Here is a 27,657-nt window from a genome sequence, read left to right on the forward strand (position 1 = left end):
ACTTTTTACTCCACGACATTGAGCCTTTTTATTGCTTTATTGGCTGCAGATTCAGATTACTAATATAAAATTGAAAACAGCTAATTGAATATGAGGTAAATTTATGAAACATTAAAGTGATTAACACATGTGTGTATCAATAATTATAAATAGTGATAGAATGCAATACGCGTAATGAGTACTTTTACTTTTGATACTTTACCTATATTTAATGCTAAGCGTTTTGGACTTATACAAAAGAGTTCCAATGCTGGACTTTCACTTATACAGAGTATTCATACACTAGCTTTTCTAAATACTAAATAATAATAAAGAAGCTGGGCCATGCTTTCATTTACTCACAGCCTGAAGATAGATCATTATGCTACAGTAAAGATACGAGTAGTGACCACACCACTACTGCTCAATGCTGTAAAGTTTGCAGTATATTTATTATTTGTTGCCTTTATTTATTTCCCAACAAGTGTCCCACATTGTATTTGATGGTGTTTGATCATCTTGAATTAATTTGATGTGTTTGCTAACTGATGTTAATGAGTTACTAATTAATGTGTGCTATTGAAGTTTTAATAGAGGCTATTGCTTTGCCTTCTGTCTGAACCTTTCTGTTCTGTTTACCACTTAGGTTGGTGTTGAAGTGCAAGACAGCTAATTAAGCATCTTACAACTATTCAAGACACTGAAGCCCTTCGCAGCAGCACACTGCTCCTTAATTACAGAGGATGGGTAAATGCAGAGAATCATTTCTCCACTGTGGGATTAATATAGGATTATACCTTTTTTTCAAAATATATATATAAAAACAAACAGCATCCCCCCCATCTGTAATACTTCTTCCCAGTTTGAGAACCACTGTCTTAACAGGTCTGAGGTTGGTTTCATATGTCTGTGCACCAAATCATGTTGTAATATCCGTCATTTGAGGAAGTCTGAAAATATATATACATTACTGTTAATATATATTATCATAATATTACTAAATTGCCCAAAATCATGAATTAGCCTTAGAGGGCTTAAATGTGCCCTCACGTTTAAACAGGAAAAACTTCCCCAAAAACCCTTTTAACAGGGAGAAAAAGGGAATAACCCTTAGGGAGCGCCACATAGGGGCATCCCTCTCCCCAGATGAACAGAAGCGCAATAGATGTCATGTGTACAGCATGAACAACATAACAGAGTTACAACACATTCAATGCATAGAACAAATTATTTATATCATTAATCATTTATGATTTACATGCTTTCAGGGAGTATTTTGTGCAATTATATCATATTTATACAGTATATTGAATCTTTAATTATAGACACCATTGTAAAGAAGAAACCAAAAGATCTAACGTTGAAGAGTGAATACATTTTCATTTCTCCTCAGAATTGATTGACATGCATTATTATCAGACACAAACCACAAAAAGTTTTTATTTCATTTTATTTTTTAGACGTTGCAGATATTTCATCGCCAAATCACATTAGTGGCAAGCAAAACAAGTAAAGCACTTTAGTTGTTAGATTTAAATATACAGAGACAATCCAATATATATGTTTTGGCAGAGGGATGGTGATATATATTGATCAATGCACTGACAGTAAATGGTAAGCAACAGGGGGAAGGTAAAGGCATAAATAATAACACTGAGCGCATACAGCCATGTTTATTTTTTCATCTCCAGGATTCCACTTCCTGGCCCGCGCTTCTTCGCACTGCAGATGTTGCAAAACTGCACCCCAGGAATCTGAAAGAGGGAAAAGAGGCACAGGTCTCAATATAGAAGAGTTTAATGTTTAAGATTCTCGAGTAAAACTCAACACTAAATGATAAAAAGTGACACAGATTACGGTCGAAAAAATTCAATCATACAAAGTAATTTAATAACAAAAAAGTTTTTATTAAATAAGAAAGCAATACAATAAATTAAAGGTAACAAAATAACATCATCATTAATCAAAAATAGAATAATACTGATTGTAAAATAAATGTTATAGCTGTTAATCCCACACTTTAAATCTAACTAAAAGCTTCAGAAAAAGATGTGTTTTGAGACACTGTTGTAGCAGACGTTAAACTCTGAGTGTGACAGAAAGCATCTAACTTTATGTATCCTTTTAAAATATGAGATACATGTGGCTCAGTGAAGTTGCTTACCGTTCCTGAAGACGGCAAACATTCCTTGTGAAACATGTGTCTGCAGTGAAACACAACCACGTTGAAGGGTTTGGCCATATCTGAAACAAAGCAACAAAAAAACTAGCAATGAATCGCTTTCAAATGTTTCAAATGCAACACAACAGACAAACACTTGTTACAACTACAAAGGAAACCCACCTGACGGTAATATTGTAGCGTGACACGATTCGCAAATGTTCTCCTCTGAAAAGAAAACCAACAACAGCATGAGTACAGTGTGAAGAGGACTTCATCTCCACTGCTTCTGCAACGAAGCCAAGGAAAGAGCACCCACCGTCGAGCCTGACGCCTCTCATCTGTGTTCGGTGCGACTTCTGGAGCAGCGAGAGGGAGTCGGCCACCAGGATCTTCTTACACCCTTCCCTCAGGAGAATCTTTGAAAAGAGAAGAAAGAAAATGTTGATTAATAAGAAGAACAGCATCATAAATAAAAACTGAGCAATTAGGCAAAATTCATGAATTCATTCATGAAGGTTCTTGTTTTTCCCCCTATAAAATTACTCAAAGTACTGCTAGAGTAATACATTACTTCCATTACTGAGGTTATAGGAGCCACATGAACTGTGGAATTAGTTATTCCACAATGTTATTTCTTCATCGATATTATTGTATCCTACGAATATTAGAGTAAGAATCTCCCATCTTGGGTTTAGAAAATTAACTACATATTTAATAGCTGTACTACTTGTTAAATCATCTGTAGTCCAAACAAGATTAAATCCGTTTAGATTACATGATATACTCACTTGTAGATTGTAGTCCTGGAGGATTTTAACCAGTGAATCCCTGAGGTTTGGGATTTCCATGCCCTCCTTTATGCGATGGATGAGCAGGATGGGATCCACATGAGTACCAATGTTATTAAGGAGGCCCGTGATGAATGCTGGGGAGACAATAGTAGGGAAAAAATATAAATAATACGAACGTGAGAAAATGAAAAAAGACAAATGTTGGGTCAATTGGAGACTGTGTCATACGTGGTTTATCAATAGAGTAAGAGATGAGATCCTCCCAGAGCTCTGCATCGTCCTGCTCTTTGGCAAACTCGATGGCCTTGTCCACGTCCTCCAGCTCCTCCATGATCATCTGCAGGGCTCGTCTGCAGTTCCCCATCCTGCCTGAGAGCCAACATGCCGGATTAGTTTCCTTTTAATCATTTCAAAACACCCTTAAAAATCAAGAAATCAGACCTTAACTAACACTTACTGAGCAGGAAGACAGTCTCCTCCACAAAGTTCCTCTGCTGGCAAACCTCGAGAGCCTGACGGAAAAGAGGACACGACATAATTCATGTCTTGTTGCTTCTGAAAACCTGGATGCGCAGTGGGACGACATGTAAGAACGGTACCTTTTCGAGCGGGCAGTGTGTGCTGTCTCTCAGGAAAGGCAAGAGATTGGGACGGTCGTATTCGGCATACAGGACAATCTGTCTCTCGTGGTATTTTTGACCTTTGTGGTGATCCCGCTTAAATAGTTTATGGAGATACTGTGGGAGGGGGGAAAAGATGAGTCAAATCAGTTGTGGATTACATTTTGAGAGTTAATGTGATTGTATATAAAAGTGATCTCAACTCACCACGTGCAGAAGCTCGGGCCGGTTTGCTAGCTCCTCCACCACCCGGTCCGTCTATTAGCAGAGAAGAGAAACAGGATCAGCGGGCCGCGGATTTTAATCACATCCCTATAAATACTAAGAGGAGCCAGGAACACTTACCGAGATCTTGTCCTCGTTGTCCAGAAGCATGTCAACCGCTTTCTGTCAATTTAGAGAATGTGTTACTCAAACAAGTGAAAGTGAAAATAATACTTTCATTTGCACGTTTTCAGTCTGCGACCGGTCTTTTACCTCTTTGTCAAAGTCCATGAGGAGCACGATCTTGTCCTCGATGGAGGAGAAAAGGTTGTGTTTGTGGATCAGCTGGTAGACGTCTTTGTGCCTCAGTCTCAGGTAGATCTCTAAGGCTCTGTCGTATCGCTGGTCGTACGTGTATCTGCAACAGCATCAGGGACCAACAGTTTACCTCTATGTCATTTTATTTTGTGCCTTTTTTAATTTATTGAGAGCATTACTGCATTCTGTGACTACATCTGTGCAGACAAATATTGTGCAGACTCACAGAATAAAATGTTAAACTCCAGTTTAGATCTTGGAATTTAAAAAAAATACTAAATAAGTGACACTGAATTCCATACAAAATGTGTATAAAATGATCCACAAGATATTTTTTGTTTTTGTTTTAAAACCATTTTGTCATATTAAAAAACAGCAACTTGATTTGAATATTGCCCTTAATATGTATGAAATTGGTAGATTAATGCAGATGTTAAGTCCATTTACAGTTCAGCCAACGTGGTGAGCAGCGTTCTGTTGGTGGGGTCCCTCTTCAGGTGATCGGTGACCGTCTGAACGATGGCCATGTTGTTATAAAGCTCTCCGGGCCATTCCCGGATCAGTGTGGCGAAACCCTTCAGTGCACAGAAAAGGGGGCGGGACAAACCATTAGGCCGACGATCAACCAGTGGATTAACTTGACGGGACGTTCAGACCATTCAAGGATAAAGTACCTCGTAGTCAGTTTTGAGAAATTCATGCAAGATCATTTCATAGATGGCCGGTCTGAGACGCAGATCCCCTCTGGGCAAATACTGACTGATGGCCTGAAAATGGAGGGAGGTGTCGTAAAACATGCATCACATTTTACAATCAATTCATGAACAAAATCACTTCAGTAATTACATTTTATTGAGGATCAGAAAGTCTTACCTTCAACTGTCCGATGGTCTTGAACCGGTATACTTCATTTTCCCATAATTCCATGTTTTTCCCGAGAACCTTTTGACATTTCCTGAATAAGAAGAAGTGTGTGACTCATTGTGATGAAACAATAACATTCTGGCTTGTGACTTTGTTAGCAGTGTAAATTAATAAGGAATGTTATACGTGACATCTTCTGAACGTCATATCGAGTGTCTTACAAACAAAACTCTGATGGTGATATTTTATATGTGCATTCAAATTCATCGTGTTAGGTTTAGTGCACAATTCTGTGGTACGATGTCCCAGATTTGAGTTTCTGCACACGTCATTGCACCTCTTGAATAAAAGGACTTTTAACGTTTTTAAATACGAGGTACTTGTCATGTTACTGAACAACATTAAACATTCATTGGTTGTTGTTTGTTTTAAGTCTGTTGTTTGTGCTTTTATGTGAAATGGTCATGCGGTCATCTTGGTCTTTTGTAAAAGGGATTTTACGTTTTTATATAGGAATATCCTAAAAAAAATAAAGGTTACATAAAATAACAGTAAACAAACTTTATAGTCTTTGTGCATAAAAGTTCATTCTTCACCCTGTACATTTGTAAAGTTGATGAATATAACTAAATCAAGGTCCACTTACTCGTTAAAGTGAATACATTGAAAGTGAACCTCCAGTTAAGATTCCTTTGTTTAAGTTTTTGGTTGAACTCGCATTGCACATGTAGTAAAATATAATTGTATTTGTTCAGTAATCGCGGTTATTTTAGTGAATATAATGTTGGATTATGTGTTCCATCTTGCTACAACAACCAATAATAAGCATAAGTCTGCTCAAATGTAAAGTTTCCGTAACAAGGCCCCTGGAGATGTACTTCAAACTGTATCCCTGCAGACGTTAAACCTACCTCGCAGCACTGTCATAGTCTCCTTTCTCCACCAGGTGATTGATGTAAGCCATCCCGATTTTCTGAACGTCGTGTCTCTTGATGTTTTTGAAGCTGATCTCTGCAGCCATCAGCGCCTCCTGCCGCAGCGACGGGACACGCGGTCAAACTAAATAATTGTAGACCGTAACCTTTTGCAACATTCATAAAACTGAACCACGCAGACCTCATATTTCTTCTTTTCAAGCAGCCAATCGATATGGTCGTCCTGGTCTCGCTCCTTGGCCACGACGATGTCTTTGGGACTGATGATGTAGAAGAGCGACTCGCCCTCGGAATGCTCTGTGAATGAAAATACATTTATGCCTCCGCGTATTGCGCATTAGAGCTGACATTTGATGGCCGAGGCATAATGAAATCAGGGCGCAGTAAAAGGCCGCGTGACATTTCTCTGAGGGCCGTCTTTATAGTCTCACCGAGGCGGTAGTCTCTGCACTCGTTGTCTTGGAAGTTGCGCACGGTCAGCGCGTCTGAAGAGATCTCCTCGCAGCTCTCAGGTAGAGGCTGGATGATGTCGAGGCGAGGCCGCGCACGAAACTCCTCATCCTGCACACACACAATGAGAAAAAACACCATGAAAGCCTCTGTAAATATATATATATATATATATATATATATATATATATATATATATATATATATATATATATATATATATATATATATATATATATATGTGATGTAAAAGATGTATAATAACCATTTGATCAGAGTTCTCCTTCACAAAGTACAAGGTGACGAGCTGATCCGCCAGCGGGGCCAAACCGCTGATGAAGAACTCGGTCTCGAATGCAGAAACTGTTTGAAAAAAAAGAAAAAAGACAGCAAACAAAATAGCCTCAAGGACATTATGATGGACACTGTAATAAAGTGCATTTAATTCATCTGTAGATTGGGAATGCTAACATTATGTAATTCTATGCATTTGTTGCTGCATCTTCAACCAGAACGTGAGCTCTAGTGTTTGACTGTGTTGACTCGCCGCTCGTCATTATCACCAACACAGATGCCTGTATGTAGACCAGAGCGCATCAGGACCGAGACTAGACCGACACTAGACCGAGACCCACACAGCGTGACACATGACGATCAAATGTGGAACATGCAAACCACAGGAACTCCTCAAATGAACCTGAAAGAGCCACCTTCCTATAGAAAACAAATGGAGATTCCTCCTCGATCGTCTCTTTTATTGCCAACAGTACTGAATAGATGTGCACGCATAAGTGTATCATGAGAAACGTCTCGATAGAATAATCAAAAAGCATTGCCGAGGTGAATTTTATGTTTGAGAATTCCATTTAGTTTTTTTACGATCAAACCAAATCGAACAAACTTAACTCACTTTTTTCACGATGCTCCTCCATGTTTTGTGATTTTGGTTGCATTGTTTATGTTAACAAATAAATCAGACTTCAAAAAGGTGGTTTGAGACCGATTTCGAGTACTAAACAGATTTGTATTGTAAACCTCTTGAGATTTACGTGGGTAAATTTGAGACACCTTCCTAGTTTTTATCTTGCTTTATGTCGTGAATCACAGCGTTTTGTGTAGAAAAGCGCTCTATAAATAAAGTTTACTATCATATAGTTCATTATAAAGAGTATTTCATACCTATTTCCACATAGCGGCTGGGCAGGTCTCTCATTTCAGTTGGATTTCTCTCTTTCACAACACAAATCTGAGGAGATATGAGAAGATTACAGAAAGTCGGAAATGCTACACTAGCTCGTGTCAGTAACGAGTTGGAACCGAAAAGCAGCAGACCTTGATGGAAGTGCCCCAGCCGACGATGAGAGTGCAGTTGTCCTTCCAACACAGGCTGCAGGGGTACATGTCGGGCCTCAGACTCACGTTATCCCGCAGCACGTTTGTGATCCGCTGCTTTGTACCGATGTCATAGATTTTAACTCCCTAAAACACAAGAGGGGGAAAAAAAAAACATTTTACACATTCAGTAATATACTTTTAAATGAGGGCCTGCGACCGATGACTCACCACATTGTTGGCCCAGGCTATGAGGTTAGCTCTCCACTGGATATTAGTGATGGAGCCCTCGCCTTCATGTAGAACAGACGTCTTCCAGCGATTCAACCAGTTTCTTTCGTACAGGAGCAGCTGAGGACGACAACAGGAGGACATTTAATAGCACGCGGTTTGCAGTTGTGCAGCCCGGCCTACAGAGGGCAGCAGAGGAACAGAACATGACACAGCGTCTGATAAAAAAAGAGTGAAACATCCTTCAAGATAGAACTTAAACTGCAGGCAACTTTCTAATTCAGCCGGCAAATGACGACGTAAGAAAGAAAAAAAAGTCCTCATATGAAGATCTTGATTCCACTTCAGAGCATTTAGGCACAAAGACAATGAAGACGGATTGCTCATTAGTCTCCATCTAAGTGAGAAAGCTTCACATTAGCTTCACATTCAGTGGTGGAGGGAAGTCATTTCACAATGTCACATGGTCGACGTAATTGGCAAGTAGGAGACGGTGTGAAGGCCATAAAGAAAAGTGTTGGACGCATTACAAGCATGATTTCATACATCCTTCTTCCTACAACTCCTCACACTACTTGAGATACACACCATTTATTGTGCACACAAAAGGATGCTTACTGTCTCACAGAGGTGTGGAAGCTCAGCGAGTGTTTAACCACAATGCAATGTGGTATCAAGGCGACCGCTGGACCACTTCAAGTGCAGTTTAAAGCTAAGGCCTTGTATTGTACAAGCTGGCGAGGACAAAGCCTGTCATTCACATTCCCTGCATTGTTACTGTCCTTAGTATATAACCCGCTAAATGTGCATAATATTACCAAGGATGCCGGGACAAGGTTGTATAGGCTCTTTAATTCAGCAGTTGGGCTGTGTTAATAAACAGTTTGCTCTACAAAGAGATGATATGACAAAAGAACTGTGGAGACAAAATTGAATTTCCTTTGACAGGATGTGGCTCCCGTCGAGGCTTATTGATTTTCATCACAGGCACATTGTGGAGGCCTTCACAACTTGGAACTGAGAGGAATCAGCGGCGATTGAAAGAAAATGGCAAAGTAACACTAACAATGGGGTTTCGCGAACAAAAAAAGAAGTTGTTTTTCCCCTCACCCCTGTTGTATAAATGTCAGTATACTTTATTTATGGGAAGTTTACGAATGACGCTACATCTTCACAGCGAATGGTCGCGTGCACGGTCACTGGCTTGTGGTCAGATGGAGGTGGTTTTATTTCCAAAAAATCTAAACGACGAATCTGAATGTCCAAGATAGTTTTCACCTTCCGAGGCGACTTTTAGCACGAAGATCCCTGAACGCGCCCGGAAATCCTGAGACTATGTACTCTCTCGATAATGACGTCTACTTGCCGTGCTTGTGAAGCATTGCCTTTCAAACGCTGTTGAGCGAACAGCACTTTGTGAAAATGGGCAGCTCTCCCGAGAGCACTCCAGCAAACAGACAGAAAACTAAGAGCCTTTCACAGCAGACAAAGGCCCGCGCGTCGCCGTCAGCCGAGCCAAAGTGAGAAGGTTCGCGGGTTTCGGTTTCGCCCCGGACACAATCAGGATGAATTATTGTGGCAGGAAATGGCAGAAAACTGTACATAATGACTGCACGGGGAAATAATACTACTCAAACCTACCTTGTTGCCCCCAGTGACAAACTGTTTGTAGTTTGATCGGCTGAACTGAGGATGTAACGCAACCACCTGCAAAACAATGTGAGAGATTATGTCAAAAAAATGTTTTTCCCGGTAGGTTTTATGCAGGTGATGCTGTCGCAACAGATGCACGCGAAGGCACTGAAAGAAGACCTCACAAAGCAACCATTTGTTTATCAATGACTCACCCCATCAAAACTGGATGATTTAAAGTAAATTGGGGGCGGCATACATCACAGAATGACTTCCAATGACATGCATCTACTATTTGAGTGAGTGTGGAGGCGTGCTGCTCATCTGTCCGAGTCCCAAGTGTTTTATATTGTAAGGTTTCAGCAAAGATGTCTGCGATGGTGAAGTAGTGAGCATAAGACTGGAAAAATGAGACTTGGATTATGCTGCACGAGTTGTGTGAGACTTTGTGAACTGTTGTTGTGGTAAAGTTTTGCGGTTACTAAACACAGGACTTTTTTTTGTTCACCAAAGAGGCATTTGAGGAAAACAACGGGTCTTTACTTGATGTACAGATGGTCATTTTGTGGGTGAAGCATTCCTTTTAAGTGTTCAGAACATGTAACAACAACTTACTTTGATGGGACAGTCAAAGTTCTCGTGGAAGCCCTCTCTTGTATAGAGACCGAACACTTGAACCTGGAACAGAGATGAGACGGGAGAACGGAAAGCAAAAGGTGAATAACTCAACATTTCTCCCTTTAATTGCTGCCTCTGCAACTATCTGAGGCCAACTGGGGGGAATTGTGGTCAGAAAAGACTTTGATTGGCTCTCTACTTCTCCGCTGGGTCACCAATTAGTGGACGAGTTGATTCTGTGAACCCCGCAGGGTCTAGAAACCCGACCGCTGCCTCAGTTGGCTACAACGAACCCTAATGTACCATTAGAGTACACGACACCCAGTCTTTCTTCATCTGAGGCCTAAAAAAAAAAGGGGACGTTTTTAGTTGGGTTTTTTTTTTTCAAAGTAGAGGAATAATATAAAACTCTGATGCAATCTCCTTTTTCCGAACCGCACCAGCGATTAAGGATTAAGTTAGATTTTCAAAGGATTAACCGCCAACTGAATTGGTTGAGGGCGAACAATTGCTGTGTAGCATTGATTTTAATTGTGTGCTCCACTTTTTTTTTGTGCGACAAGATCTTGTTTTTGCCACCAGAGTGCGAGAAGTAAGGGGAGGGTGATATCAGAGAGCATATCTTGACTGTGAAATCCATGAAGGATGGTGGTAATGATGAGAAGAGACAAGATAACAGCAAGGTGGAGAACATGGAGAGGGTATCCATAGACGGCTGATGGCTGACTGACAGCTCAATGGAGTGCGATCCTTTTCCCCCTACTAGTCAAAACAGGCACAAGCTTTTTATAAATTCATGCATCGTGAAAAAAATATGAGCATATATGGTAAAGATAAAACTTCAGGTTAATGTTCTGACTGTGGGGGTAAAAATAGACAACCAAACACCTCAAGTCCCACATCATTAGCGTAAAGTTTAACCCTGATAAGATGAGTTTTATATCAATCTTAGGGTGAATTATGGAAGATAAAAAACATAGATTTTTAATATATTATTTTGTGCTGCTGCAGGCCCAAGGATCAGTAACCAGCGGCGATGAGAAGAGAGATCTCACCTTCCCATCCTCGGAGCAGATGCCCACATGCTCTCCACTTTCATCCAGACTGATCTGGTTGATCTTCACTGAACTCTGTGGAGACACAATATCATGGCATCTTTTCTTTTTCTTTTTTTTTTTTTTTAGAGGCGAGCGTGAATATCTTTGTGGCTGGCCAAATGTTGCTGGCTGACATTTTATCCCATTAAGTGAAATGCCAGAAAGAGGCAAAAAATAATTTGACTATGGATGCCCAGTCCCATATGTGTCAATGCATAAAGCGTGGCATTAATACTGTGAAGGTTAGGGGGTCTAAATTCACTGCTGCTGCTTTTAAAGTTTACACATTCATGACACTATAGGGCTCTTTAGATAAAAGGATCATTCTAAATGGCATAAATTATAGCAAATGTTACTTGAAAGCCACCCCTAAAGAGTTGACTGTGCAGACTAAAGGAGATAAAGTTTGTTGCTTTTCTCCAGTGCATTAAGTTCACCTCGGTCTTTAGTCTTTGATTAGATCCTTTTCTGCTTCTCACTGAATTCTGAATGCTTAATTTTGAGACTACGTCACAAATCCATCAGCCTGAACTCAGCTGTGTCTTTTTCTGTGCAGTGAAACGGCGTCCTTGTTCCTCTCCTTGACTGCTAACAGGCCCGTCAGGTTCCTCAGGTGAGTAGCACTTGAATCAATGTGCTCAGCAGGAACCCAACAGTCAAATCAGCCATGATTACTGAATGTGTGGTTTTTTTTTTTTTTTTTTACATGCAATGAAGTTATTGTTCAGCCAATCCCTCCAGATCAAGGGAGCAGAAATCTGTGGGTTAATTTAAATAGTGGGCCGAGATCACAGCTGGTTATAAATCCAATATGGCGCTTGATGAGAAGTCACAGGCTCGCTGTGACTTCTCATCATAATTCATTTAAGTGGCGCTAGAGGACAAGTCAGGAAATTACCAAAGTAATTAGCATTATTTAGTTTTAGTGTTAATAATATGAACGACTATGAATTAATATGAGTAATATATCATAGGATTAGTATTCGTCTTGAGCATGGCTGAAAAGATAATCACATGTATCATTAGGTTTATTGCATTTCATAACTATATTCTTAAGGAGTACTCACAATTTCAAACTTCTGAGTCACATTTCCTTGGATGTCCAGCAGGAAGACTTTTCCAAAATGGGTCCCTAGTGCAAGAAACTGGAGAAGGACAAATGCAATGTAAATCAAACCAAATTAGAAAGAGGACAGATGAAACATATTCAAGAATTTAGAAGAAAAAAAAAATCTTGTGATGAAGGCTGTGGAAGGATAAAAAAAAATGAAAAAAAACAGTTCCTGGAGCTGGAGCGACATGAGCAGCGTGGGGATTGGGTGGGCTTGGAGGCAAAACTGTGAAATTGCAGAGGGTGGGAAAGCCCTATTTATTAAAGCATACAGTGTGAAATGGCATTTTTTTCCCTCTCAAATTAAAATGCTTAAGCATAATAAATGCGCTGTACATCTGACTTCTTCCCGGGAAAGCCAATCACGTCAATGCCGGGCATAGAGCTATTACTTCTACTGAGCAGCAACTGTTTTCTGTGTTTTGTGCTTCAGCAAAAGAGTGTGTACGTGCGTGTCCGCACGTGTGTGTGTGTATACGCAAGTCCACTGGGACAAAAAAATTATAGAAACTGGGGGCTTTTGGCATTAGATTAAGTGTGTGTTCTTCCACCCCAGCCCCTGCTCCGTGGCCTCCTCCTAATCCCCCTCCCTTCTAGACCAGCATGTGGATGTGCGGCGAGTCCACCATGCTTCAGTGCAGTCTATAATGAAATGCTTATATTTACAGGCACAGCTGAGCATGTCAGACAGAGCCCCTGCAATCTCCCCAAATAAAATAACCAAAAATAAATAAATAAAGGGTTCAACCTTGTGAGGCGGAGCGACTTTTAAAGGGATTTATCAGAATGGAATTGTTCAAATGAAATTCCGATTCAGACACTTAAAATATGAGGCAACATAAGGCAATATGTGCCGTCGGCGACTTTAAGGTTGCGGGAGTTTGCCGCGGCGGAGGGTGGAGGGGAAGGGTGGGGGGGGCGGTGTGACCACACAGGTAGCTGGATGGGAGAAGGTACACAAGCGCAGAAATCCCAGGGAGAAAGATGACAGTCAGATCAAATTTAGAATTTCAGCACCGCGACGTCGCTCACTGGGGCTCGGTTGCTATTTTGAGGTGAAAAAAAACAACAAATAAAAAGAATAAGAGGGGACCAAATCCTCAAAGTAAAAATAAATAAATGAAAATCAATAGTGGTTAATAAAACATCAGGTGAGGAGACATAACTGGGTATGACTTTTGCTCTGCTCAGGCGTGCATGTGTGCTGCCGGTGCCACAACGATTAGCCGTCTGGCGGAGAGTGGCCGCTTAAAAAATATCAACATTGGACAAACAGAGGAGAGGAGCGAAAAATATGTAAGAGTGGGAATAAGAAGAGAAGACAATGGCGCCTCGGTGTCTTCCGAAGCACCTCCCTGAGAGGAAAAGCAGGGGAAGGTGAGAAAAGAATGGGCTGCCATCTCTCAAATGTGTACATAAACAATGTGAAACCTGTGGTGGATTTAAGCTCTACCTTGTCATGGACGGTCATACAGCTGGCTGCATCCTTCTGGAGGATTTCTGTCACCCCATTGGAGAGCCTCTCATACTTCAGCTTGGGCTCCTCCTCGCTGTCCTCCTCCTGGTGGGCAAAGTGGACTTGTAAGATGGGCTGTCACTGTACGATATACATGTTTGTAAAAGGCATTCACTACAACAACACAGTGACCCCGAACAAATGCTGTAGTTCACAATGTTCCTTGAAAGACACACAAATCCCTTCATGCAGGAAAGTAAAATATACCTCAAGTTAAATCTTACAATCTGATCTACTTCCAACAAAGTCAGAAGAAGTTCAATAAAGGGTTTGGATTCGACCTTATGAGTTTTTATGCATGAATAAATTGTCAGAAAATAGTAGCCCACGATTAAATATCCATGAAACCCAACATGACAAATATCTTGTGTTCCCGAATTATGAGGTTAAAACCCAAATATATCTATGTAACTATCACAAATGACAAAGAAACACAGTGCTTAAAAAAATGAATGAAATGATTAACCTATATATATATATATATATATATATATATATATATATATATATATATATATATATATATATATATATATATATATATATATATATATATATATATATATATATATTCAGCAACACTCATTTTACAATCTGTATAATGGTGGACACTGGATGTTTCACATCCAGTGTCCACCATTACTGCCACCGTGTCACTGAGCAAGACCGAGCTGGACTAACAGTCAATCCGATATGTATTCTGGCCTCTTCCAAGACATTCTTATGTCTTGCAAATGTGTATCAGGAGATGTTTGCACAAACAGATTTCCATTACATTGCGTGAAATGCAGCATAACACTATGTTTTCATGAGACTGTTCCTCCCCAGTGACAAACATGAATTCAGTCATTTCATAAAGCGCACTTAAGGTATTCTACTGTGTTACACTTTCCAGTGTGAGCCAACACTTGTGGCCAGTCACAGACTGAATATTACTCATAATTCAGTTTATAACCAATGCTGCACAGTCTGTGGCTGCCCAGAGGGTGCATCAACTCAAAACATTGTCTGCCATTATGTGCTACTGGGTTGGAGGTGGGGGACAATAGCGTGGAAAAAATGTTATTTTCAAAAACAATCCTTTCCCACTTAACAACGCCATATCTAGGCTATTTCCTGTGTATTCTGGTTGTGAGATTCCTGATGCGGGAGCATTTGTCACGGCTTTCAAAGGTGTATCAAACAACAAAAGCAAACTTCATCCCCAGAGAAACTACCCATTTTCAAACTTCTGCTATCTCTTGTAAGTTGCCTTTTGTTTTGTCAACTATTGAGCTGGCCTTTGTGCGGTAACCATTTTGGCCATATTCTTTGCTTTTTAACAGTTAAGGCTGAAACATTTTGTTTTTGGGATAACATACAGCTTTGATATACACACTTAAGATCACACAAGTCACTAAGATAGATTGAGATGTCCTCCATTAGATTACACAAACACACAAGGAAGAGTACACCAGTTATAAATGTGCACTAAGGCTAAACAGGAGTGCATAGCTCCCAAAATATTAAGAAAGTAATGAATCCACTCTTTTGCTCACCTCAGCATGTTCGTAAATGTAGTGAAAAGAAACATCCTCTGATCAGGGTTCATATTCATATCCATAGTTCATATTCTTTCTGACTGATCCTCCTAACTCTCCAGTGGAAATGTGTCAAGTAGTTTTTTCTTGTTTTGTTTCGGTGTTTCGGTTTCTACATGAGGCATTACATCAACACCATCAAAAACACTTACAGCCAGACTCATTGCTTGTATTATGTCATCAACAAATCAGACTAGTCTGGCCAGATTACATAGGCGATGAAGAGCATGCATTTTACTTTCAAGATCAAATTGTTATCCTGCTAATTTCCTCTGTGAGCAGCAGAGTGTAGAGCACACAGGCCCTCACTTCCCTTTTCCATTGAGCCTGCTGTCAATCAGATAACAACAGTAGCAAGACGCCAAGTTGGCTGCATTCATTTGCAGTAATCTAAGTAATAATCAGATGCTTGCAGCCACTTGGAGGAGAGACACACAACCTTAATGCTTGCTGCGAGGGTTCATGTCCCAAAGTATTGAACACCGACAGAAAGCAGGATGTTGGAGCTCTTTCTATGTACACGCTTGGAATGTTAACCTTATACTTTTGCTCACTCATAACAGTTTTCCTCTGAGAGCCTTTCCCTGATATATCATTCAATTCTCTGCTTCCTATAAAGACTCTTCCCTTCCTGCCAGGCTGATGTATAAAGCTATATTTTATTTAGCCTACTTGTGATTCTCAGAAGCACAAGTGTACCGTAACATGCCGAATCTCAGTCATATTATTGATGGATCTGAAAAGCTATCTGTAATTCATGAGTGTTTGACACCTCTCAAAATCTGACAAAGATCCTTCCGGGATCAAGCTGGGTTGATAAAGGCTGGCTATGTATTACAGTCCTTTCAATAGGCAGCGAGCTTGACTAGAGTTCAAAAATCACCCATGCTTGACAGAACTATGCACACCCCTGTCATCAACAATATGCTGCTCTTGATGCATTATTGCATCGACATATTGGTGCAACTGCATGACATTTTCAGGTGTAATTTGTTTCTGCCCCTTTTAACCTCTATATACACTTATTCTCCTCTTCCTGAAGGAGAAAGGAAAAGAATCACAAAAGGATGTTTCTTACCTCAGATTCATCTGTGAATTCCTCACTTTGTTTTCTGCCCTGAACAAAGAGATATTTTTGAATGGATTATTAACAGTCTGTCATTAAAAGTCTCACCATGTTAAAGCACAGAAGGATACAGTAGTACATGGAAAGTGACAGAGCATTATAACATGATTTGACTCGAACATAGACTGCTGTAATGTAGGCAGGGGAAATACAGCTAAAAAAATCACACATTTAAGCTTTCTGCGTCAAATAAATATAAACATAACAAGCTAAATCAAATAAATGGGCCGTTGACAGAAGTCCTGCGTCACAATTTTCATTCATTTTGACGCATAAAAGGAAAACATGAGCCAGCTAACGTTAGCATGCTGTGCTCACCTGCTCCTCTGCATCCGCCATCGATAACTGTATCCGAGCAGAATCGATACAATATTTAAAAACGTTTTCAGAAAGCACGTGTTAAAGAACCACAATATCGCAATTGGATTGGCCTCATGACAAACATATCCACAATACAACAAAGTGATGTTTTGTTGTCGAAGCCTGCTTCCGCTGTCATAAGTTCAATCACATGACAGAAACAAGGCCGCTAAGCATTGTGGGTATTGTAGTCGTTCTGGGAGAGACGCCAACCGTCGAAAGAGGAGGAGGTGACACCAATTAACAACAAGTGAGGGCTTTTTAACGTGGTATTTATATTTGTTAAAAGCGTTACTGCTTTTATATGTACTTTGTACTCCGTATTAACTTTGTTTATTCACTTCTGTTCATTAGTTAAGTGAGTAAGTTTCTTAAAAATTGTCGGTAAGCTTTTTTTGTTCTTCTGCCTCTCCATTAAACTAGCGTACACAAGGTTAATAAAGGTGTAACTTGTCCTGCCGGTCTAATTCTTATAACTGTTACAGTCTATACATAACAAAGCCAACGGAAAGGATGTATACATTTTAACTTAACTCTTCACATAGGTTTTATAACACAAATTCGAATAGGTGCCAAATTAAATTTTTTTTATTTAAAAACAATTTCCCCGAAGTAGCTAGATTAGCTTAGCTAACGTTAAATACTTTAAGTCTACTAAGTTAAAGTACAGTTCTTGAAGCACTGTTGAGTATTTTCATTTTATGGTACTTAACACTGTTTCTATACTTCATTTCAGTGATATATATATATATATATATATATATATATATATATATATATATATATATATATATATATATATATATATATTAATTATGATGCATACTGAGTGTTTTTTTATGTTTACTGGTAATGTCTTCAGACTTATGAGTTTATATGCTGGACTTTTTTTTCGTAATGGAGTATTTTTACGTTGCTCTTTTGCCACGTCTAAGTACCAGATCTGAATACTTTTGCAGTACAGCAAGATTAAAATACTCCAAGTAAATGTCCTGATGTAATATTAGTATTGTTAGAAAAATATAAAAAATACTTGTTATGCAGACTGGCCTTTTTAAGAGTATTTATTGTTATTATATGACTGGTCAAGGTAGAGCACATTATAATAATGCATTATGTTTTGTCTGTAACATTCATTCTGCAAAGTCAAACGTTTCCCTCCAAAAAGGAGAGGGATAGATTAATAAAGTTGTATAAAACACAACTTTTACCTCAAGATTATACAATACTATACTTAATTAAATGTACTTCACCACTGCATGGCTGAAGCAGTTTGTTGCTATCTGTTGATAAACAAAATCCCTCTGAATTCCCTGCTTGAATCAAAATCTCAACATTGAAATGCTGTTGTAAAGGCAGTCAATTAGCTTATTGGCTTTGTATATTTCCAGACATTCCTGGACTTGATGGCCAAATGAATCCCTCAGATATTAGTCGACTCTCCCGGTCCTTCTTCACCCTGCTGACAGCTGCTGCCAGAGTCCAGATGAATGGCAAAGGTATGATTTGCCTCTACTTTATTGAGATTGTCTCACACCCTCATCTCGTCTCATCCATCCTCCGGAGAATCCTAATGCACTGATACCAAGGGGGAATAATTTTTTTTATTCTTTACAATCTACTTAGCAATGATTTATTGATTGCGGCTTCCACCCTCACAGAGAATTACCGATCCTTTTTGGGAAATCAGATTTTCACACCTTTCATGAGTGTGTATGTGGCGCAGGTCTCCAGAGACCGTGTGAGGGGATACTGACTTTGAGGAGCAGCGGTGTGTGAATCTCTGCGGTGTCACTCCTCTACTGCCAGTGCTCTGCCCCGTGTATGGCCCTGTGATTCTCTACTGCTCTCCCCATCGCTCTCTATAGTGTTGCATTATTTATCAGTTGATAAATACAGTGTAGGAGCATGATTTCAATATGTTTTCATTCCCCTTAAAACCTTTTATAAAACATATTTCTCTCATATCATAAGCATGCAGGAGCCCCTCTGAGGAATGAGCTTTTTAGGAGGATAAAAAAAAGGAAAATGATAAAAAAAAACAACCCTTGCCCTCATAGGAGGAGTCAGATTAGTGTGCTGAAAGCTTTGATGCTCCAGAATGTCAGCTCCGTGGATCGATCTAGCAAAAAACACACACACATACCTGACCAATCAGAGGCGTCTATCTGTTGTGGACCTGCTGGGCACCGTGGTTTACAAGCTTCAAAGAGCTCCTTTTAATACACTGCTTTGATAGCCCTCAGCCTTCACTGACCCACCGACCATCCACTGGGGAGCATTTTAGCTTTACTGGAGTAGAGAGGAATAACTGCTGATCATATTAATGAGTGTGAAAAAAAATCACTTCAAATCTTGACTACTTATACCACTGGCCTGCTATTTTCGAAATAGTTTATTCAGAGGAAGTAGCTTAGCTGGTGATATGACGGATAAAGTTGTACTAACTTCACACATATTTTGCGACTAAATCACAGAAATCATTTATAGCTCTTCTAATGAAAAGCATAAACAACACAAAGATCCATTTACTATAAAAAAAAAGAGAACAGTTTGGTTAATAACCCTAAGGGGGAGACAAATCATCATATAACTTACTACATTAGACATTTGCGTCTTGGGTTATTTTCCCAATACAGTAGGGTGAAACATCAGAACAGTTATTCAAAATAGGTGCTTCATAATTATTGTTGGCCTTTGACCAAGCCATTAACACAAAAAAGTAAAGTTCAGTATTTAGTTATCAATTTCCTTCCTCAGTATAACTTTGAGAAAGGAAATATTTGTCTTAAGACATAAGACTGTCTTACTTCTTTTAGTTAAAAAAAAAATATTAATGATTATTATGTCTTTTACTTAAAGCATGTCTTAACTACATACCTACTTTATTAGAGCTCATTAAGCATATTTTATATTTTGTTAAAATTATTTTTATTTCTGGTAAAAAGGCTGAAGATGTGACACTATAACTATTTTTTCTGTAGCAATGAAAACTAATTTCTTATTTCAGAAATTAGATATCATTTTTGGCAGTATCTGTATCGTTTCATTTCTCAGGTCATTATGATTGCATACCTACTCACTACGCTCCTGCAGAAAAACTAATCAGCTAATGAGAGTTTTCTTTATTTGCTTTTCATCCACTGGGCCATTTTGAACAGTAATGGGTTTAAAATAAAGCTGCCACAGACTGATTGCAGAGACATTTGATCATTTTTGTCCATGATGCTTGGACTACATGACGGACAAGAAAAACACATAACATCATGCATAAACATAATGGGGACTATTTAAAAGATGTATTCTTTGTACAATGAAGCTGATTCTGATTGTGACATTTTAAACCTCAGTCTTTAAGGATTTGTTTTCCGACCAGCTTATCGAGTTCAGGGTCACAGGTGTGCTGAGGCCTATCCCAGCATGCACTGGGCAAAACACTGAAAAATGGACAGATCCGTAGTGCATTATGGCGATTATAAATTAAAAAGACTATGTCCCAATTACAAAATGCATACTTAAAAAAAATAAAAAATAAAAATAAGTATACACATGAATGTCTTTCTGTGCATTCTAGAAAAAGAGTGTGTGTTTGAGTGTCCTTGTTGTTGTTGTGCACTATTCCTTTGCAGTGCACTGGAATGCCAAAATTAAATAAATATGGGGGAGCTGCAGATATTACTCTAATCAGACAGATCAAGGATGATATTGGAAAACCAAAAATACATTGAATCTAAATAGTAAAATAAATGAAATAAAAACTTAAGGTTTTGTCTTTTTCAATAACATTCCAAAGTCAGTTTGTATGAAGACAAGTTTAATTTCTGGTGAATAAGGCTTTAACAAGTAATGATTTTCTTTATCAATGAATGTTTTCTTAATTAACTGATGAACCATTTCATCTATAAAATGTCAGAAAATAGTGATAAATTACCATATCCCACAAAAGATAATAAATTGAATATATTTCGGTCAAGTAAGGTGAATACATACCATGCTTGATCAAAATACATTCCATTTCCTATCATGTACGACAAAGATACAAATAGATTCTCCCATTTTGAAAGCTTAAACCAGCAAATGTTTAAAAAATACGACTAAATTGATTAAAAAATAGTTTATTCATTTTCTGTTGACTAAAGGATTAGTTAAGAAATACAACATTTATTAATTCTTTTTTTAAATTTTAACTTCCAACTTAGCATGTACTGTATGCACACAGCTATACAGGAGATACACTGCTGAACTTTCCAGCTGTTTGGGCAGTGCATGCTGAATACTGGTATAAATATTTGAGCTCATTGATACATCTTATTGTTATATTATGTTAATTATGTATTGATGTTTGTTTTCTCTGTTTAATGACCAGAGGATCCTCGAGTGTTGGAGTGGAGTGTATCGGTCACAGGCTGAAATCCCTCACACAGTGTCTCCTCACACTGCGACAGCACTGGTAAGACCACTAGCTATTAGCATGGGTATCTGATGACGCTCGGGACTCTGCTAACCACTGATTATTCGGCCACTGGGGGAGTTTGTTGAGCGAGCGGGAGGCAAAGAGGGGATCAAGTGCTTTTTCTTGTTCATGCAACCTGTTCCTGAGCTGTGGCCAGACTCAGTGAACAGAAAAGAAACGAGACAAACCTCCCTCATGTCTGCTCCCGCCAGCCCTCTTAGACACACACATGGACAAACTCACATTATTGCTAATCAGAGGTCTGAGGTTTACTTTAAAAAATGAAGCTAATCCCTTACACATCCACTGCTTAGAATCAGTAATGTAATTTCTTATGGTAATTTTTGAATATCCCTTTTTTATTACGGATCTTTACAATAAGATTACAGTTATCCCATTATGTGTAATTGCATTACTCCCTCAGCTTAAATTGATAAACACACCCAACTTGGTGGCATGATTGCAAATAAGCAAAGCAAACTGTTTTGAAATGAGGTAATTAACAGCTGCGTGAGATGGTGAGAGATGTGTTGCCCCTCTATCCTCGAGCTTCAGAGGCCAGGGGAAGATTAGAGCTCTGATCTCATTCCCAGCACTTGTTTGGAGTCTGTCAGGAAGAGAAATGCCAGCATTAGAGAGGTACCGCCACACTCCTGATATGATGAAATAAGGAGAAAAGGGGAAAGGGAAAAAGATGGAGGGATGGACAGAACGGACCATGCCCTTCTCTGAAGTGTCAGTAGCTTGTTTATTCTATTTTTCATTGGAGCTGCTGGGGCAAAGATTCCCATTTTTCCTTCATTTTTTCCACCTCACCTCCTAACAAAAAACACTGCTCTCATTTTTTTTATAGGTCTTGCAAACTCTCATGCCCCAGTGAAAATTACATTGTGAAACGGTTGAAATTTCAGGGCTGCCTGTGCTCTGCCCTGTCCCTCTGAGCTTTCAAACAGTCAACAGACTGTGAAGAATAAATAATAAAAAACTATTGATTATTTTGATGACTGCAAGATTCAATTAGGTATTAATTTTGCCCTCCAGTGGACCTATCAAGCAACTCAAAGGAGAGGAGGTAGGAGGTGGGGGGTGGACCCAAATGCATGCATAGTGTGGCCAGGCTCAGACAGAGGGGAAAATGTGTTTACCTCGGCGGGCAGAGAGGTGCATTGATGCGCAGTGTCCCACATTTAAGTGCTCCACAAATGAAGCCCTGATGACTCGGGACATTGTTACCAGGGATATGAGTATTGACCAGTCGGCTTACGTTTTTAACGACAGCTTAAACTATTTCTATTGATTAACATTTTCATAGATTATCATGTGTCATATCAAAGAGGGCTGATTCCCGTGATGAACACATTAAAAAGGCCCCTGTGGGCAGGAACTCATCGACCACCCTGATTGAAATGATGGTGGTGAAAGGGTGGGGGGGTGGGAGTGGTGGTGGTGGTGGTGTTGTGGGGGGGAGAGAAAAAGGGGGGGGGGGGTGCTGGGTGCAGGGAAAAGATAAGACTAACCCTCTTTCTTTGCCCATATGTGCTGGTCACCTATCCTTTTCTCAGATATATTTAGGATGGGCTTTATTCATAAATAAGGAAGAGGACCGTAGTCCTGCTGCTCTGTGTCTCAGAGCCTGAGGTGGGTTGAGCACTGTCTGAGGAGCTCTCCAGTCAGAGGACACAAGAGAGAAGAGACAAGGGGAGTGAAGGTGGGAGGGAGCGTGTGTGTGTGTGTGTGTGAGAGAGAGAGAGAAAGAGAGAGAGAGAGGTAGAGAGGGAGAGGGAGTGAGAGGGAGGAGGCGACATCTCCAGTGACTGTCCTAGGAAGCAACCCCAGGGTTGAACCTGTGGTGGCCATTCAGATACACAAAGGTTGAGGAGGCTGCTTCTGGTTCAGTAGAAACATGTACTAGCTGGTCTCTGTGTTGTGGTGGCATGTTTTAGCTGCTCTTTGACTGACTACAACATTTGGACTTTCTGAGTTTCTTTTTATTTTTACTCCTTTCTTCTGGAGCTTTGTTTAGGTAAGAATGATGGCTTTCAAAAAACTTAACTTTTGTTATTTGTAAAAGTCATAAAAATACACCTAAACTGGATTCTATCTAATTGTGTTGAATATTCCTGGGGATAAAATGCCCTGAAGGAAGCATTTAAACATTTGATGGTATTCATAAAATGCTCTTAAACATGCTTTTTTACGTTGGTATTTTTCAACCGTGGCGCTTCAGTTTATTTCAATTATTCTCTGCTGATTTTTTTCTATTGAGATGTTCAGACAGATAATGCTCTGATCATGTCATGTAGATGTTCTTCCTTTTTGTTTTTAAGTGCTGACAATAAATGAAAATAATTGGGCTAAAATTTTGGCAACATCAGTGACTTCATCTCTTGTTTAAATCAGGCCTCAAGTCCATGTTGCCTCACACTCTGCAGAAAAGATGTCACCTTTGATCTCATTTTGTGTCCCCAACTATGTGAAAATTGATATAATCACTGGTGTGTGTTTTCACTCATATCTTCTTTTTAGATGTAGAATTATATTTATTTATCAGACCACAGCCCATAGACCTCTTTGTAGACTGCTGTCAGCTTAGTGTTTGCTGAAGATGAGGCACATGTCAGGTAGTAATGAGCCCTTGGAGATGGATGTATCACCGTTTTAGGACTGCAGGGTGTAATGGTAACGCCACGCGATCCGTAACAGTTCTTCACCAGGCAGCAGCCGGCAGTATCAGCGGGGTAGCACCAGCCTCAGATAAAAGAGAGAGCTGGAGAGGGAGGGAGCAGGAGAGAGAGGGAGAGTGATGAGTGAGCGATAGAAAGGAGAAGCTGGTAGAGAGAGAGTGTGAGTAGAGACATAGAGAAGGAGCTGGTGAGGGTGAGACGCAGAAGCACATCTAACCAGGGGTGTTTTCTCTTTTTTTTCTCCTCCCTGTTTCCCACCTGGGCTAGCAGCTCCCTCCAGGACCCGATGATTACAGGGCAGCTGAGCAAGCCGCTGCTCTCCCTGCGCAGCGACATGAGCGCGGCAGAACTCCGGGCGGACGATAAAGCGGCCAGCCCAGACAGCGATCTGAACGACGAGCCCCTGCTCTTGCCCTCCGAGGCCACGGACCGAGAGGGCACTCCCAACAAGCTGTACGGTAAGTCGGCTCTCGATTCCCGTTTTGTCCCTTCTCGAGCTGCTGGCTGAAGTCTGGTTTAGGCAGCGCAGCGCAGAGGTGAGAACAGACAGCTTCCAGTGCTGGGACAGGTGTCAACAGTATCAGACAGCAAACTAAGTTTAAGTGCAACGTCCAAGTCAATGTTTGGCTCTTTTAAAGCTTGGATTCACTCACGGGGGAATTGTATTTTTTTATGATTTTGGTGTGTTAAGATGTTTCATGTACCTTTAGATTTGTATTTGTGTAGGGGACAGTCTTGTGAGTTGAAAGTGTATTGACAATACAGCAGGAAGTTATACTGCAGAAATGTTGCACTGTCTGTCTTCGATACTAAATACATTTGATGCTTTATTACTGTTGTATATGTTATGGCAGCATCTTTGCACGACTCTCCTTTTATATAAAATTCATCAAAAAGTTTACCCTTAAAAACATGTAAGCTGTCAAGATATTTTGCTTCAACCCCACCTTCACAACTCTGGTTGTGTTTGGTAATGTTTTAGTCTTTTTTTCTTCATTCAAATGGAGAAAATTTGTTACATTGTTACAATTAATTGCAACTTTTCAGATAATTGCAACCTAAGTGCTGAGTGAAATTAAAACCTACTTCATGTCAGATAGAATATTTATCATAAGAACATCATATACAATATTATTGTGTCTAGGTTATTATAGAGACTTCTCTTCCTACATTGATTTACTCTCAGTGTATTCAGTCATTTTTAGTCTTTCGGCATCTTCATTTGAAAATGATCTTTCAAATTAGCCAATTTATATATCAGCATACCTCATTATTGTTGAAGTTATCTCATTAATTTAATATTCACTCTCTATTTTGGTTGTGTCTGCTTCTGGTTGGGTTTTTCTATTATGAGCTGTTTCAATTATGCAGATTAATTAACTAGGCCACATAATTAATCAATAAGCATAATGATATAAATTACAATTTTAGCACATTTTCAAATGATTTGGTGTAATGAGAAAGGTAGTTCTAAAGTTTTTATTAATCAGAGGGATTTTAAAGTCATTATAATTAGCAATGATTACAGACTGAATATTTGTAATTACATTGAATTGTAAATTGCAACTGTAGATGTAATAGATTTGTCCTTGTGGAGAGAGCTACAGAATCTTAAACTTGTATTTTTAATTTCAAAGAAAGGATCTGCTCTCATCCCTAGTATTTGTGAAATGTATCCATCTCTACTAAACAAATTAATTCTAAACCTCTGTTTTTATTTGCATAATTTTAGTGAAATGCTTCTTTGAAGAGACCGTTCTAAATATTGTGCAAATTAGATCTTATGGAGAGTTTGCTTCACATTGCTTACTTTTCTTGTCACCCTATTTTTGTTATTATAATATTTGTTTTTTTATGTGGCTACGAGGTAGCGAAAAACCCTCTCTAATGGCTTAAGATGCTGTTTTCTGTTTTGTATTTTTGTAGAGACAGTCTCTTCTGCTTGTGATCGTCTGTTTGTTGGTTTATGAAAGGTAAACTGTGTCTATTTATGTGTGTGCATGTCTTGGTGGGTATGATATTCTGACATATAATTGTTTTATTGCTGGTTATGAATTTATACTGCTGTAAACAATGCATAATTTCTGTTTTTTTAAGATTTTAATGAAAGGTGGTCATAGAATATCCGTGTGTGGTGTGTGCCTGTGTGTACGTTTGTGTCTGCATGTTTCCTGGGAAGTAGCAGAGAGTACAATATAGTGCCTATATACTGAGCTTGCCAAACATTTTTTAACAAAATGAAATAAGAATTTGGACAAGGGCTAGCCAAATGCGCTCAAACCTAATCAGTGAGAGTTCAGCTGTCTTTTAAATCCTTTTTTCAAGAATAACCCGAGGCGAAAGTCTTCTAAACAAGGACTGTGTACTGCAGGATTTGTCTCAGAAGTGTTGCAATTTGGTTTAATAAGCATCAAGTCTCTCCCTCTTTCTTTGTTTCTGATCAGTCTCTTTTTGACTCCTTTGCCTGCTGCTCACTTGATACTTTCTGCTTCTCTTTTTCTCATCTTGTTAAATTCTTCACTGTCTATTTACATTTGAAGGTATTCTGGCTTTACATTACCAATATGACTTTGACAATGATAATTTACTTTGTAAGTAACATGTTGGTGTATTATAGTTCTATAATCACAAGATTAAGATTTATTTTGTGTCTACTTTGTACCTGGTGTTCGCTGATGGGCTCTCTGATGGCTAGTCGGAGCCTCTCTCGTGAGAATGTTTGGGGGATGGTTTCTCTCTGCCCGGTGGCGGAGCCCTGGGCTGTGCCAGCGGCAGGTTTGGTTTGGGAGTCACTGCCCACATGACCTGTCAGAGAGCAAGGCAGGGACCGACGAGGAGACGTGGCTCAGTATTGTGTGTGTGTGTGTGTGTGTGTGTGTGGTTGCATTTCCTTGAATGCTGCAAGAGAGAAGGTTTGGTCTCTTACTTTTTCTTTTTTTTTTTTACTCTGTTTAGAATTAGAACGGTCGTCTCCTTGTTTTGTTGGGTGTTCAGTTGAAGTTTGAGTGAACATTTTGGAAACTTTAAACTGCAAATGATGGATTATATAACTTGCTGTGAGTTGCGTGGCCTATGCACCCTCTAAAAGCAATTGAGCGTAACACATGTGGCCATAAAAGCAAAAGCTATCCAATTTGTCTTAATTCAAGTCAAGCTGACATTTTGAGGATACTCACTATCTACACAATAAGAAGTAATGTATTTTGACCATTAAAGTATCTAAAGCATGATAAACAACAACAAGCACATATTTTTATACGATCATTTTTTGGTTTGTTTTACCCGTTGGATTTTATGTTATTTGAGCCACATTGGCTTATGCTTGTGTTTGTAGTGAACTCTCGTGGTTAAAGGAGATAGTATTAAGTTTGCAATTCTCACCATCATTATCAAAATGTATGTGAGAGTCAGAAATGAAAACGATCCTACATAGAGTTTTTTAACTTAGCTTTTAAAAGTTACATCATTCAGTGGATTTCTTTATGTGAACCGTGCGGAAACTGCAATATTTAGATTCCTCCCTTTACTTGCATTGTGGTGAAGAAGCGTGAATCATTTTTGGATTCTCCAGTTTCAGAGTAAAGAACAATCT

At 39.3% G+C, this 27,657-nt stretch overlaps 2 protein-coding genes across 4 annotated transcripts in view; one reads left to right on the forward strand and one right to left on the reverse strand.

The window, feature by feature from the left end:
• Positions 1 to 1,410: 1,410 nt before the first annotated feature.
• vps41 (VPS41 subunit of HOPS complex) lies at positions 1,411 to 17,071 on the reverse strand. Its single transcript, XM_068582028.1, has 28 exons — positions 16,887 to 17,071; positions 16,521 to 16,559; positions 13,800 to 13,907; positions 12,303 to 12,380; positions 11,194 to 11,268; positions 10,136 to 10,198; positions 9,530 to 9,595; positions 7,889 to 8,008; positions 7,658 to 7,804; positions 7,505 to 7,571; positions 6,591 to 6,688; positions 6,307 to 6,436; positions 6,057 to 6,172; positions 5,852 to 5,970; positions 4,950 to 5,031; positions 4,751 to 4,843; positions 4,524 to 4,651; positions 4,032 to 4,176; positions 3,900 to 3,941; positions 3,762 to 3,812; positions 3,534 to 3,671; positions 3,392 to 3,446; positions 3,163 to 3,303; positions 2,932 to 3,068; positions 2,460 to 2,559; positions 2,324 to 2,368; positions 2,144 to 2,223; positions 1,411 to 1,733 (listed from the first exon to the last, which is right to left on the reverse strand). Exons 1-28 carry the CDS (start codon positions 16,905 to 16,907, stop codon positions 1,653 to 1,655), a joined length of 2,565 nt encoding a protein of 854 aa, XP_068438129.1. The 5' UTR covers positions 16,908 to 17,071; the 3' UTR covers positions 1,411 to 1,652.
• A 60-nt stretch (positions 17,072 to 17,131) lies between these two features.
• Positions 17,132 to 27,657, forward strand: part of pou6f2 (POU class 6 homeobox 2) — a 73,589-nt gene continuing 63,063 nt past the window's right edge. For 2 of the 3 annotated variants that reach the window (XM_068582370.1, XM_068582372.1), the window contains exons 1-4: positions 17,132 to 17,178; positions 18,320 to 18,427; positions 21,295 to 21,378; positions 24,336 to 24,523. In XM_068582370.1, coding sequence (XP_068438471.1) covers positions 24,352 to 24,523 — 172 coding nt within the window. In that variant the 5' untranslated portion in view covers positions 17,132 to 17,178; positions 18,320 to 18,427; positions 21,295 to 21,378; positions 24,336 to 24,351. Of the gene's footprint in view, positions 17,179 to 18,319; positions 18,428 to 21,294; positions 21,379 to 24,332; positions 24,524 to 27,657 lie in introns of all 3 variants that reach the window. The other variant, XM_068582371.1, reaches the window with a different exon arrangement.

This window comes from Clinocottus analis, unplaced genomic scaffold (genome assembly GCF_023055335.1).
Source record: "Clinocottus analis isolate CAN_PGR_092001 unplaced genomic scaffold, fCliAna1.0.p SCAF_18, whole genome shotgun sequence".
Classification (NCBI taxonomy): domain Eukaryota; kingdom Metazoa; phylum Chordata; class Actinopteri; order Perciformes; family Cottidae; genus Clinocottus; species Clinocottus analis.

Coding starts and splice junctions, on each gene's coding strand:
- vps41 (XM_068582028.1), bottom strand. CDS start 16,907: ATGGCGGATGCAGAGGAGCAG. Junction 9,596..10,135: donor ACTTTGACTGTCCCATCAAA/GTAAGTTGTTGT, acceptor ATTGTTTTGCAG/GTGGTTGCGTTACATCCTCA. Junction 5,971..6,056: donor TTGAAAAGAAGAAATATGAG/GTCTGCGTGGTT, acceptor TCGCTGCGGCAG/GAGGCGCTGATGGCTGCAGA.